We start from the raw sequence: 13,362 nt of genomic DNA on the forward strand, positions 1-13,362 counted from the left end.
GTGAAGTTGACAAGAAAGGAGTCAAGAAGAGAGATTATTCACCTCCGGGGTCCATTAAAGCCAAGCAGGCTGATCCCACACTGCTGCAGGGTTTGCAGGAGGAGACACTTCCAGCACTGAGCACGCTGAGGTCCTGCTGCTACCCTGAGTGTGTTGGGGGTGTGGAATACAAGCACACCCTTGGCAGCAATGTGCACTTGTTACACTGAGCCCTGCAAGGTCCACAGACTCCCACTCCCATTCCAAGGGGAATCCAGCCCCCTCTGTTTGATGGGACTTTAGGAGAGAGTCCTTGGCTCACTGTTCTTCGAAGCCAGTGGAGGTGCCTGGTGGTGATGCCAGGGCACTGCTCACTGTCCAGGATGGGATTCCCATCAAACAGGATGCCCAGCAAGCCAGCCTGCATCCACAAATAGGGTTCCCAGCAGAGTCCTAAGTGCAGGGACACAGAAACGCCCTCAGAGCTCAGTCACCACCAGTTTGAGTGTGTGCCCAAGCAAATCTCTTGGCATCCTGTTCCCACACTGCTGAGCTCCATAGCCCTTCGCCTCCAGCCTGGGGATGAAACCAGGTCCCTGGGCAGCCAAAGGAGGGAAAGCAGGAGGGAAAGCAGCAGAGGAGCTCGATTTGGGTTTTCCTTTCTTTTCTTTCTTTTTTTTTTTTTTTTTTTTTTTTTTTTTTTTTTTTTTTTTTTTTTTTTAAGAATTTAGAAGTGGCAGTGCTAGCAAAGGGTAATTATCCCTCTGTTCCAGCTGAAATACAATTAAGGCGGCTCTCAACGAGCCCCCGGGATATTGTGGTTTACTAATTAACAAGCGGATATGCTGTGGCCCCTGTCATGGCAATTACAGCATGAGACAGGCTTCAGGAGCTCTAATTACACGTCAGCCCGCAACACACGCTGCAATACAAATTAATGAGGGGCTGAGCTGGCAGTGCAGGCAGTTTGTCCAGCAAGAGGCTGAGGTGGGCAGCAGGGATGGGGATGGATGTGGGAGATAGGGATGTGAGCCGAAGCCTGGGGATACCATTGCACACTGCAGGATCAGGAGGATGAAGGGAGGAAATCTGGGATAAAAAGCCCCGTGGTTACCCAGAAATGGTGCATTGAAGAAAAGGAGAGGGGTTTTTGCTTTGTGGAGCCATGGCCTGATGGGATGAGTGGCATTTGGGATGACTGCAATGAATAGCAAGTATCACATCTTCAGCTGTTAATTCCCAGACCAATAAAGAAAAGAAGTCAGATGGGAAATACCCAATAGGGTTTTGACTGCTGACAAATAACAAGCAGATCTCCCAGAGCCAGGAGGAATTTTTCTGATAAATTGTTTATTGGGGAAAGTTATGCACTTTCAGCTTGAGTTGAACTAATAGCTTTGGCCAGGTCTGGAAAATAAAAAAAGGCAATCAGGATTTTTGTAAATGCAGTTCTGACACATTGCATTTTAAAAAGCTGCTTCCTTTCAAAATGTATTTAAAAGATGTAATTAAACCAAAAAACAGACCTCACACCTAATGAGGACACTTTGTTTCTGACAAAATAGAACGATATTTATCAGCTTTGCTGATATTTATCAGAGTTTTGCTGCTCCAAGCTCAGCAGTGACACATGTTTTCTGTGGCATTAGTGTGCCTGTTGAATTTACTGTCTCCTCTCCAGCACCTGTCTGCTGCCAGGGAGGGACAGAGGGAGGTGACATGCTGGATGCTCCATGGTGATGCTTTGGCCACCAGCATCACCTGCAAACACTGCTGCAGACAGAGAGGTTTTTGGGCAGGATCTGGGGAAGATGAAGTGAAGCTCCCAGGTTTTGGAGCTCCCTCCAGCCTCCTGCAGGGGTGCAATCAATGGAGCTGAGGGGCAGCCCTTGCAGGGGATGGAGTCTCACACCACGGGGGTGCAGAGCAGGTCCCTCATTTGCTCAGGCTGTGATGAAGGAGTGAGAGGAGGCAGGTGAGGAGCTTTCAGACTAATCCCTCTTGTTCCCACGCACTGTGGGAAGGAGATCCTGCCCAGTCCCCACTGCCAGCACCCAGAGCACCTCTGTCACAGACTGTGGCAGGGGAAGGGCAGGCACCTCCTCACATGCAGCTCCCAGCACAGATCCCATTAACCATCGCAATTAACACGAGCCAGGCCCTCTCCCTTCCTTGTCACCCCAGCCAGAGCTGTACATAAAAATAACTGTTTATTACACAGCAGGCAGAGCCCAGCTTATCGCTGCAGCCAGGAAATTGCTGCGCAGAAAGCGCACGTTTCACTTTTAATAAGTTTGGCAATAAAACATCTCATCAAACGAGGCCATGACAGGGCAATAATGAAGCTTCCGCGCGGACCATAATTGCTCACTGCTCTCCTGGGGGCCAGCCAGAAAATGGGGAGTGAGGGGGGAGATGGATGGCAGCATCATCCTCCCTCACCTCCTGCTCTGGGAGCATCCACCCCTCCTTATCCCCAGCAGCATCCCCGGAGCACTGACACCCCCCTGAACATGACTGAAGAGATCTGTCCATGCTGGAGGGATACAGGCAATTCCCATGGAGTGTTGGAGGAGTGTCAGAGGAATAGGGAGACTCTGGTGCTCTGAGGGAAAGGATTTCTGCCTTCCAAGCACAGCTTTCCAGCACTGAATGGTTTTCATGGCTGAGCAGCTGCTCTCACACACAGTCCATCCTCATCCTCAGCCAGGAGGGAGTCTCCTGGTTAAGTTCCTGGAGGTTCTGCACAGGTGGGCTCAGGATGGGGATCTCAGCATGGCAATGGAGGGGTCCTGCAGGAATCCCTGTTCTGGGTCTCTGCTGTGGACCATGAGGGCTGCAGTGCTCCAAATCCCATCACAACGAAGGCCAGGGGGTGACATGGTGCCTGCCTGTGCTGACATCCTCAGCTGGTGACAGCTCAGCCACACAGCACTGGCTTCCCCAGCTGGTCCCTTGCACCAGAGGATGGTGCTGGTATTTCGAGGTGCTCCATCATGATGAGACTTTCTTCCTCTAAAGGAAATAAGGTCCATCAATTGGTCACTACTCCAACCTATTTCTGAGCTTCCCAGCTTCTGTTTGATCTTCTGGATGCTGCTGGCCACAAACCAGCCCTGCCACAAACCTACTCAGGGTGATGGGAACAGCTCAGGGAGCCCTGGTGAGGTTCCCCAAGCACAGGTGGGTGATGGGGAGGCACCAGGCAGCCTGCAGAGCCCAGGATGATGAAGTGATCCCTTATCACCCCTGGAGCCAAAGATTGCTGCTTGCTGCCTTCTCTGGGTGAACCTATCCCGTTCCCACCAATCACCCCCCTTGGCAGGGAGGGAACAGAGAAGTCCAGGAGAACATGGTGCAACCAACACCACAAAGAGGAGCTCTGGCATCGAGGTAACAGGAGACAAAACGATGCATGTTGAGGCTGGCACGAGGAAATGAAGCAGTTTAGAGTCACAGCAGGGATGTGCTGGCACTGGCAGGGCCTGCTGGCAGGCCCCTGGGTGGGCAGGAGGCTTTGTTTGCCTGCAGCACCGCTCTTGGGGAGTTTACCTGGAATTACTGATCCGCATTCATAAACATGATCACGTTAATTGCTCGCTGAGGCTGCAGTCACCATCTCCTCTCAGCACTGGGATTTCAGCTCCCTTCCCACCCCAAATGTCAAGATGTGTCTGTTCTTCCATCCGCTCTGCACCACGGCTGAGGACAGAGAAGTGGCTGGAGGAGGAAGAGAGGCAGAGGATGGGTGAATCCACGAGCCTGGAGCCAGAGGCAGACACCCACCTCCTCTCTGCAAAGCTGCACCTTGAAAATAAAGAGCAGGCACTTTCTGGAGGGCACCAGGAGCTCTGCAGGAATCCCTGGGGATAACCTGGGGAAAGGCATCCTGTCTAGGGACCAGCTTTGATGGCAGAGCAGTGACCAGGCAGCAGGAGAGGGAGCAGCTCCCAGCTGAGGACAGAGACACCCAGGCTGCTCAGCCTGGAACCAGCCTGGTGCTCATCTCACTTGGAGCACAGCCAATCACTTCTAGTAAATTATTCATCTGACAAATTTAGCCTGTTATTCTAGTCGTGCTCTACCCAGAGTTTTACAGATTTCGTTATTATTTCAAATTGTGCAAACACCGCAGAAACCTCTCCTGGGCTCTGGCGCGCTCTGCCTTCATCTCAGCTCATCTGCCGCATCTGAAATGTGATTTCTACCATCTGGTGCACAACCCTTCACCCCCAGCATGGCCCCAGGACCTTGGGGAGGTGAGTAGCATCCCTGTTCAACACAAGGCTTTTACCAAAGGGAGAAATTCCTACTGTGGGGGAACATCTCCTGAGGATCTGGGGGTCAGTGGGATCACAGGAGGTCACGGGACATTTTCAAAGTTATTTTGATTCACCTTTCAAAGGTATTTTGACTTTTTTTCACTTCCATCTTTGTATATGGGGTAGGGAGAAAAAAATGATAGCACTGTTCCCTTGCATTCTGGATTATCTGGTTTCCTAAGCCTGGTCACCCAGCAAAATGGGGAAAAGCTTTTCCCTTCCTCCCCACAGCCGTAATTTCTTCTGTTGAGGTTTCTTTGCAGCCATGAGGGTACAGCTAAAACTTTGCACTCTCAAAGAGAATGCAAACTACACATCCTGGGAAGAGCAGAAGGAACATGGATGGGTTTGTTGTGGACAAGCCAAGAGTGATCAGACCCACCAATGTGTCCAGGGAGAAACTCTCAGCCAGGCACTTGAGTCTTTCTTCATGTAATGCAGGGTGTGAGAAAGAAGAGCAGGCAGTGACCACCTCCTTATCCACCCAGAGCTGGAGGAGAAATGCAAGCCCATGTCCCTCACAGCAAGGCTTGAGTTTACTCCCAGTTGTATGCTGTTAGTGAGCTCACACCTCATTTACAGGGGGAAAAACACCTCTCCAGGGAGAGGCCCAGGAATATGAAATGAACTATCTCCAAGAGCTGTAATGCACAGTTTCACCAAAAACACCAGAAAAGAGTGTAAGTTTCTACACAGAGAGCTGACAGGATTCCCTCGCAAGATATTGAGAGACACTTGAATGGCTCTCATTAAAGGGAGATTAATTGGCTGAACAGCAGGGATGGAAGCAAGAAATGCAAAGCATGGAGCAACTGATTTAAGGACGAGGTTTACTCACCAAGAGAAGAACAGAAAATAAATATGAAAAAATTAGTCAGAGGGCAATCTAAATCTTTCCTTTCTTACCAGGCTACAGAAACTAATGGGTGGTGGAAAGGGAGAACAGTGGAGTGTGAAACACTTGTCCTGCATCCCTGTGAGCCCCATCGGTAGCAGGGAGAGGGAACCCTCCCAGCAAGGCCCAGAGGGATGAGGATGGACACGGAGCCTGGTTCCCTGTGGAAGACTAGTGATTTTGTTGTTGTATGGCTCATCCCACCACAACAAGTCACAGTCTGCCCTAGGGCACATGGCCTCTGCAGCGATGCTGAAGGCACGGGGACAATCCACTGGCTGGGGCTGCCCTTCTCCTCTTCTGACCACCTCGGACATTGCTTTTGTGAGCTTTGGGAGGGAAGCAACGAGAGGCCGGTCTGAAAGCCCCCCCTTCAACCATGCCCCAGCCGGAGCTGCTCCCCACAACTCCAGGGAGCATCCAGGGAGAGCCTGGAGGATGCACACTCCAAGCTGCCGTGCTCCAGCCCAGCTGCAGGACACAGTGAACACACGGGAAAAGCGCAGCCGTGTATCCGTGTGGGGCTGCACGGACTTGGCTTCAACCCAAGCCTCGTCAACCTCCCTCAAGAACTATTCCCTGTTGTACTAGCCACAGAAGTCCTGCTCCTATCAGCAGGATTCCTATGAGTTCATGCCTCTTACCCACTATTCCAATATGACCAGTTGATGCACCTACTATGAAAAACCTTCCTGCCGCTCACACTAGCCCTGTGCCTCTGACATACCAGCATGTCAATTTGCTACACGGGCCTACTCCTTACCTAAGGCCCTACTGGAAATGTGCCCGAACACTAAGGGTCACTATGATAAAGTGAACATGGAGGTAATACCAGCCCTCTCATCTCCTAATACTTAGAAAAGCAGGACTCAAACCTACACTAGAGGAATCAAAACCCTCCATACTTTCCAGTAGGGTCAGCTAAACAACCTATCGGGCCCCATACCCCGAACTCCTTCCCCTGCTAATGAACACCCAGGCAAATATAATCTTCATCACTAGCTTACTCCTAGGAACCGCAGTGTGCATCCCACCCCAAACCCAGCCCCACGGAAGGTCCCCTCCACCGGGGGCAGAGGTGAGGACAGGCTTGAGGGCCTGAGCATCACCCAGTCTGCGCTGGAAGCTCCGGATGGGAGCTCCCCAAAAAACCCCAAAAAAGCCCCAAAACCGCGACGGCCCCGCCCCCGGGGGCGGACGAAGCCCCGCCCCCGTATGCAGATTAGTCCTTGGGCGCAGCCAATGGGAAAGCAGGGAGGCGTGGCCACGGCGGGACTTGCCCGGGCATGTGCGCGGGGCGGCTTCCGGGCCGGACACGTGTGAGCGGCGCCGGGAGCGGTCAGCACCGGGACGCCGGGGGTACACCGGGGGGTACGGGGACACCGGGGGGACAGGGGACACCGGGGGGACAGGGGACACCAGGGGGGCCGGCAGCGGCCTGCGGACGGGTAACGGGGCGGGCAGGGAGCTGGGGCCTGGAGCGAGGCGGAGAGGGCCCGGGTAATGGGCACACAGGGCCTGAGGGAGTAGGGTAACGGGGGGGACAGAGGGGACAGTGCGGTGGGCAGGGCCCTGGGGCCGGGAATGGGCAGACAGGGCCTTGGGGAGTACGGAACGGGGGGACAGAGGGCACAGTGCGGTGGGCAGGGCCCTGGGGCCGGGAATAGGGCGGGGTGGGGACCGGGAATGAGGGGGCAAAGGCGTGGTGTGTCACAGGGTGCGACAGCGTGTCCGTGTCCCTTCCTTCCCCTCGCCCTGCCCCGTTTCTCCTGCCTGTGCCATCCCCGGTGTCCCCGATGTGGGTTTGTGGGTGGGTTTGCCGTGGGCTCTGTGCGTCCTTTTCTGACAGGGGTCTGCATGGCACTCATGATCCCTGTGCACCCTCCCGCAGGAATGCCACCAGGCAAAGGGCAGATGACCCCGCTGCTGCCCGCCCCGAAGGTCACCGTGCCCACCCTGCAGGGCGCCCATGGGGGCTGCGCTCAGGCCCCGAGGGGTCCCGGCTCACCGCAGGCTCGCAGCAAGAAGAGGAGCCGAAGGCACCAGCGGTTCATGGCGCGCCGGGCAGTGCTGGAGCAGAAGGGGCTGCTGAGCCCCCACAGGCACCCGGGCAGTCAGAGCCCCGAGGCGGGGCTGGAGGCACACACTGAACTCACCGAGAGCTGTGACAAGGTCCCCAAGGCCAAGCAGAGCGTGTCCTCATCCCTGTCTCCATCTGCCTCTCCAGACAGCATAGCCAGGCACCACTCGGTGCTGCTGTCCCAGGGGAACGGCAGCTCCGGGAGGGTGAGGACGTCCTCCCTGGTGCTGCGCCCGGGCAAGTACGTGGCCATCGACTGTGAGATGGTGGGCACGGGCCCTCAGGGCAAGCTGAGCGAGCTGGCACGCTGCTCTGTGGTGAACTACGAGGGGGATGTCATCTATGACAAGTACGTCCGGCCCGAGCTCCCCATCGTGGACTACCGGACACGCTGGAGTGGCATCACCAAGCAGCACATGAAGAATGCGATTCCCTTCAAGGCTGCCCAGGCTGAGGTCAGGGGAAAAAAAAAATTAAAAAAATAAAAAAGCTTCTGTGTTATCTGTCAGGCATAAATTGGGATTCTTGGTGGCCCGTGTTAGGCTGCTGTGAGGCACAGCATAGGAATGGGAGCCTCAAGCTGTGCAGTGGATTGGTTTGCTTGCTTGTTATTCCTTCTGGGAACCTAAAAACTAAAAGCTAAGGAGCTGAATTTAATAAAAAATGGCTTATTTTATGCTTGGTATTTCTTTCACTGCAGTGTCAGTCTAACCCTCTGTGACTCTTCCAGATCCTGAAGATCTTGAAAGACAAGATTGTGGTAGGGCACGCCATCCACAATGACTTCCAAGCCCTGAAGTACTTCCACCCGAAAGACAGGACTCGAGACACCAGCCAGAGCCCTGCACTGAAGAAGAGGGCAGGGCTGCCCATCAGAGCCAATGTCTCCCTCAAGAACTTGGCCAGGCACCTGCTCCATAAAAAGATCCAGGTAAGCACCAGGAACCCTGAGATGGGAAACAGCCTTGGGTTAGCTCTGGACCTTTGTGGTCAGCTTGGTTGTCCCACCTCCATGTGTGTTCTCTGTGAGGTGGAGATGAACATTGTTCACCCTGTGCTCCTGACTATAAATAAGCTGGGAGGGCCAAGGACCTCCCAAGCTGACCATTAATTATCTCAGTAAAATGGGGACAGGATCTGTGCCCTCCAAAAAGGGTGGAAGAGATACCTGTATGGCCTTGGCTACATCAAACTTTTGCTGTGTCCAAAACCCACAGCACTTGTGTCCTTCCAAGCAAGCAGATGGCATGACTTCTGAGATTTTTGCTGCCCCTTTTAGCTAATGAGGCTTTTCCCCCTTTTCTCCTTTTTTCCCCTTTTCTCAGGAGGGCCGCAAAGGACACTCATCGGTGGAGGACGCCCAGACAGCCATGGAGCTGTACAGACTGGTGGAGGTGCAGTGGGAGAAGGAGCTGGCCCACAGCCTGCCCCCCCGGCCCCCCAGCCCCATCACAGACCCTGGTGCAGACAGCAGCCAGTACCTGGATGACCAGTACTGGCCCACAGAGCTGATGGCAAGCAGCCTGTGATGGGGACAGTCACCTCTGTGTGGTTTGGGCCATCCTGGTGCCTTCAGCTGTTGAAGGTGGAGGTGACTGCTGGCCTCCTCCCCTGGGCTTGTGCCCAGCACTGCTCTGCTCAGGGATGGAGACATGGTGACACCTGGACACAAGCAATCTCCCAGAAATGCTGTCTGCAGCCTTGAGCTGTCACACAGACTGTGCTGTGTTCATCTGTCACTTGGGGATGAGCAGGGTCCTGTGTCAGCCTGGAGGAGCCTCTGTGGGTGTGTAATGGGGGCTGCCAACACTCCCCATGCCTGCTATGGGGTTGTCCTCCTCCCAGAAACAAGGGGCAAGCTTTCCTGTGCAGGGACTGAGGTGTTTTGCTGATGTCCAAAGGCTGAGAACCCTCTGGGCCAGTAAACAGCCAGTTTGCTGCTCACTTTCTTTCATAGAATCATAGAATATGCTGAGTTGGAAGGGATCCATCAGGATCATTGAGTCCAACACCTGGCCCTGCACAGGACACCCAAAGAATCCCATAATGTGCCTGAGAGCTTTATCCAAACATTCCTTGAACTTAGACGTGCTTAGTGCTGTGAGCACTTCCCTGGGGAGCCTGTTCAGTGCTCAGCTCCAGCTGTGTGCTGAATATTTTCTCCAGAAGGATACTGTGGTATGGTATCAAAAGCTTTGCTGAAGTCCAAAAAGATTTCATCACCTGGTGCCCCTTGATCAGCTAGGTGGGAGGCCTGCTCTAGAAGGAAATCAGGTTCCATGAGCAGGACTTTGCCCTGGTGAAGCCATGCTGGATGTGAGCAATGACTGCATTGTGCTCCAGGTGGTTTTCAAATCCTCCCAGAAAAATACTTCCCATCCTTTTACCTGTCAGTGAAGTGAGACTGACAGGCTGTATCTTCCAGTGTCCTTGCCCTTCAAAACTGGGGCAACATTTGGCACCTTTCAGTCAGCTGGGACCTCTCTGGATTCCAAGACTGCTCAAAAATAGTTGAGCAGCTCTGTAATGACATCAGCAGCTCTTGGATGAATCCCATCAGGCCCCATTGATTTAGAGGGATCCACTTGCACAATGAAGTTCAAGAGGAAAGTCTGGGTCTAATCAATGTCCAGCCTGGAAGAGAGCACAGAATGCACTTAATTTTAAATAAATTATTCACATGATTGTCCAATTCTGAATTAAAAACTGTTCTGGCTAAACCCCTTGTGTATATTCTGCATTATTTGATCTGGCAGTTCTCCAGGAGTGAGAGGGCAGGGATGGGGTTGGCAAACAGGTGCCCAAGTAGCATCCCATGTTTTAGGGCTTCAAACCCACCTGCAGTTGTAAGAGGTGCTTTGAGAGGCTGGAGTGGGTAGTTCCTTGGGGCTACAGGCTTGTCCCCTCTGCTCTGGGGACAGCCCTGTGTAGCAGGAGGAGCAGGGATGGGCTCAGCCAGGGTCTGGGAGCAAGATCACAGTGGGAATGTTGTGAGCTGTGACATGGGCTGCTGTCAGTGTGGGGACAGGGCACTGCTCATCTGCAGTGACTCGGCCTGGAGGTGACATGTAGATGATCTGTGGCTGCAGAAATGTGCCCCAGATGGGTGTGTGAGCACCAGGGAGGGGTTTGGGGCTTGACACAGGGAATTACCTGATTCACCAGGGAACTGAACAGCCATGGTTGTAGAAAATTTATATTTTTTTCACAATGTGCCTTAAGGGCAGCCCTTGGGGACATCCCCTGAGCACAGTCCCCGTGCCTGGGCTGTGAAAGGGAGGTGGCAGAGCAGGCTGGAGGGCTGCCAGCACCCTGGGGACTTTGGGGACCCTGCTGCAGCACAGGGGTTACAACAGCCAGCCCTGGCATGGAGTCCATGACCCTGCCAGCCAGGCTAGACCATCCCAGGCTTTTCCCTGCAGACAGTGGAGGGTAAGGAGAGCTGAGCCCCAGCCTTGGGAAGCGGCCAAGGCAGCCGGGTGACGCAGGCACACCTGACACACACATCAGTGCCATTACCAGACACATCTTGCACTTCCCATCTTAACTCCTCCCTGCCTGGCAGAGGGAGCCAGGAACAGCTCAGAAATGCTTTGAAATGTGTCAGACACGTCTAAAAATCTCTGTCTTCACAGCGGCCCAAACACAGCCATCCTTCAACAGGTATAATAACCTGGGCTCTGCCGTGAGCTCATGGTCTTGACAGGAAAGGAAATGTGGTCCTTTAAATCCTGCTTGTTCCAGTTTGTCCCAGGTGTGTTCCTGATGCAGCAGGGTGTAAAACAGGGCCAGCAGCACCCTCTGTGCCAGCTCAGGGTGCAGCTCAGCTGAGCTGTGCAATGTCAGCTGGACCTAAACCCCACAGGGCACACAGAGGAGCACAGCTGGCGCAGGTCTGTTTCCTCCTCCCTGCCATCCCCACCTCCCCCAGGACAGCAGGAGGGAGGCAAAGCTGCAGGAAAGGAAAGCTCTGCATCGCACTGTCAGTAGATGGTGGCATTCCAAAAGTGATGCAGCGGTGCTGTCTTTGCTCCTGGAAAAGCAGACCTGGAGGAAGGACAGAGCAGAGCTTTGCTCATGGCCACATAGCCTGGCCTGTGTAACCACATCCCTTTGGGGTGTACATGAGCTTATATGGGACACTCCATGGCTCTCAAATTACTTCTCCACCTCAGCCCCAGCCTGTTGCCCCTCCAGCCCCCTGTCTCACTGCCTTGCACTACACCTTGTGATGGTCAATGTGAGACACAGGTGTGTTGGGGTGAACCTGGAGAAAGCTTTACCAGCCTGTGACTCAGCCTGCCTAAGGCATAATTAAGGGAAAAAAAGCATTTCCAAAATATTGACCATACACTGATTTAGCCCTCCCTGCTTTGGAGGCAAATTTGGAGGCAGCTGCCCTTTGGTGCAGTCATGGTCTGCAAGCGTTTCTTCTACGCCATGATCTCCACCTCTTGGGGAAGGTGAGAAACAAATTTGAGGGTTAATCCCTATTTCCATCAGACTTAAAGGGCTTGGAAAACCCCAACACTGTGTACTGCAGACCCCCAAAATAGGGCTGCTGCTGAGCAGACCTCACACATGTGGTGGCAATCTGCTCCCTGCCAACAATGTTTGCTCTGAATAATCTAAGTGGTGACATTTGCCCCATTTCCAGCCTCTCAGAGCTAATGGGGATTTTCACAGGTGTTTGTGAATATTCACCTCCCTGCCAGCTCCAGTTGCCATGGCTGAGCAAACTCCAGCTCATCACACGCTCGGGCTCATCTCATGGGCAGCCTGCTGGAGCTGCTGTTGGGAGGCTGAGCATCTTTAGGTGGGAGAGGCAGAGCTGGGCTGGCTCCCCATTTACGCTAAAATTTGTGATAATTGGAGAATCTGCAGAAAACTCAGCTGTTATCTCAACAAGCCCTGAACAATGATTAACCCAAACCCATGAATCCAGCACTGGGCTTTTTTATCAGAGGGAAAACATTGTCAAATGAGCTTTTTCCAGGCAGCTGCGAGTGCAGGTAACCGATAAGGCCGTCATTGGAGTGGGGCTGAGCCAATGGGAGCCGATGGCGACAGCTTTTACTTCTGTCTAGCAACAGCTTCTCCTTGAGCAGCAGGCACAATTCAATGCTTTCTCCTGCTTTTATTGAGCTTTCCTCCTGCTCTATGGGGGTTTTCATGGGGGGCCACTCAAAAACTGAGGCTTGAGTGGATTGTCCACCTTTTCCTGCATGTTTTGGTGTCCGTTCCTTTCCTGCCACGGTGAGAGATTTGCAGCTGTGAAAGGCTCCACCCTGCTCATATCCTGGGCTCAGCTGGCTCCCTCCCTTGCCCATGCACCAGCGATTCTGCTGGGTGGGTGCTGGACACCCAGAGGATGCTTGGAGCTGCACCATGGCAGAGCAGCAGCTGTTCCAGCTGTGGCAGGGATGTGTCTGACCCCCCTGCCCTGCATCCCCAGTGCCTGACCATAGTCCAGCTCCTCTCCCAGCTGCCAGGGGCTGTTTGCATGGGGAGCACAGCTGGGAGCAGCATCCCCTGATCGATCAATCACCTGGCTTGCTTTGCTGCTGGCTCTGCTCATCACAGGACACACAGCTGAAATGCCACGTAGAGCCCAAATCACAGAATCACAGAGTTAGAATGATCTCACCAACACCTGATTTTGGACAGGACATCCCCAAAAATCACAGCAGGAATATCTTGGGCTGCTTTGCTGCTGGCTCTGCTCATCACAGCACACACGGCTGAAACGCCACGTAAAGCCCAAATCACAGAATCACAGAGTTGGAATGAGCTCACCGACACCTGGTGTTGGACAGGATATCCCCAAAAACCACAGCATTAATATCTTGGGGTGGAGCAATGCTGGTACCTAATAACAGCCTGGAGCAAGCCCCTAAGCTGGGGCAATGTGTCCCCTCGCTGTGGGGACACAGAGGGACGAGTCACCCTGTTTCAGAGGCTTCACTCGGGTATTTTATCAGAGACCAAAGCAGAGGGAGGACCCATGTCCCTGCACCCCCACCCACCCCTCTACTCCCGAGGTAAATTAGAAGGCAGAAAACTCGCGGCCAACTCTAAATTAAAAT

The 13,362-nt window shown here is 53.6% G+C and overlaps 1 protein-coding gene across 3 annotated transcripts; it reads left to right on the forward strand.

Annotated features, from left to right (window-relative positions):
• Positions 1-6,467: 6,467 nt before the first annotated feature.
• Positions 6,468-9,996, forward strand: AEN (apoptosis enhancing nuclease). Of its 3 annotated transcripts, none has more exons than XM_059482125.1 (4): positions 6,468-6,534; positions 7,088-7,731; positions 8,007-8,207; positions 8,602-9,996. In XM_059482125.1, exons 1-4 carry the CDS (start codon positions 6,483-6,485, stop codon positions 8,803-8,805), a joined length of 1,101 nt encoding a protein of 366 aa, XP_059338108.1. In that variant the 5' UTR covers positions 6,468-6,482; the 3' UTR covers positions 8,806-9,996. The 3 variants fall into 3 exon arrangements, with proteins under 3 accessions (XP_059338108.1, XP_059338106.1, XP_059338107.1); XM_059482123.1 differs by having other exon boundaries at positions 6,483-6,555; XM_059482124.1 differs by having other exon boundaries at positions 6,504-6,567.
• The last annotated feature ends 3,366 nt before the right edge of the window (positions 9,997-13,362 follow it).

Source organism: Ammospiza nelsoni, chromosome 14 (genome assembly GCF_027579445.1).
Source record: "Ammospiza nelsoni isolate bAmmNel1 chromosome 14, bAmmNel1.pri, whole genome shotgun sequence".
NCBI lineage: Eukaryota > Metazoa > Chordata > Aves > Passeriformes > Passerellidae > Ammospiza > Ammospiza nelsoni.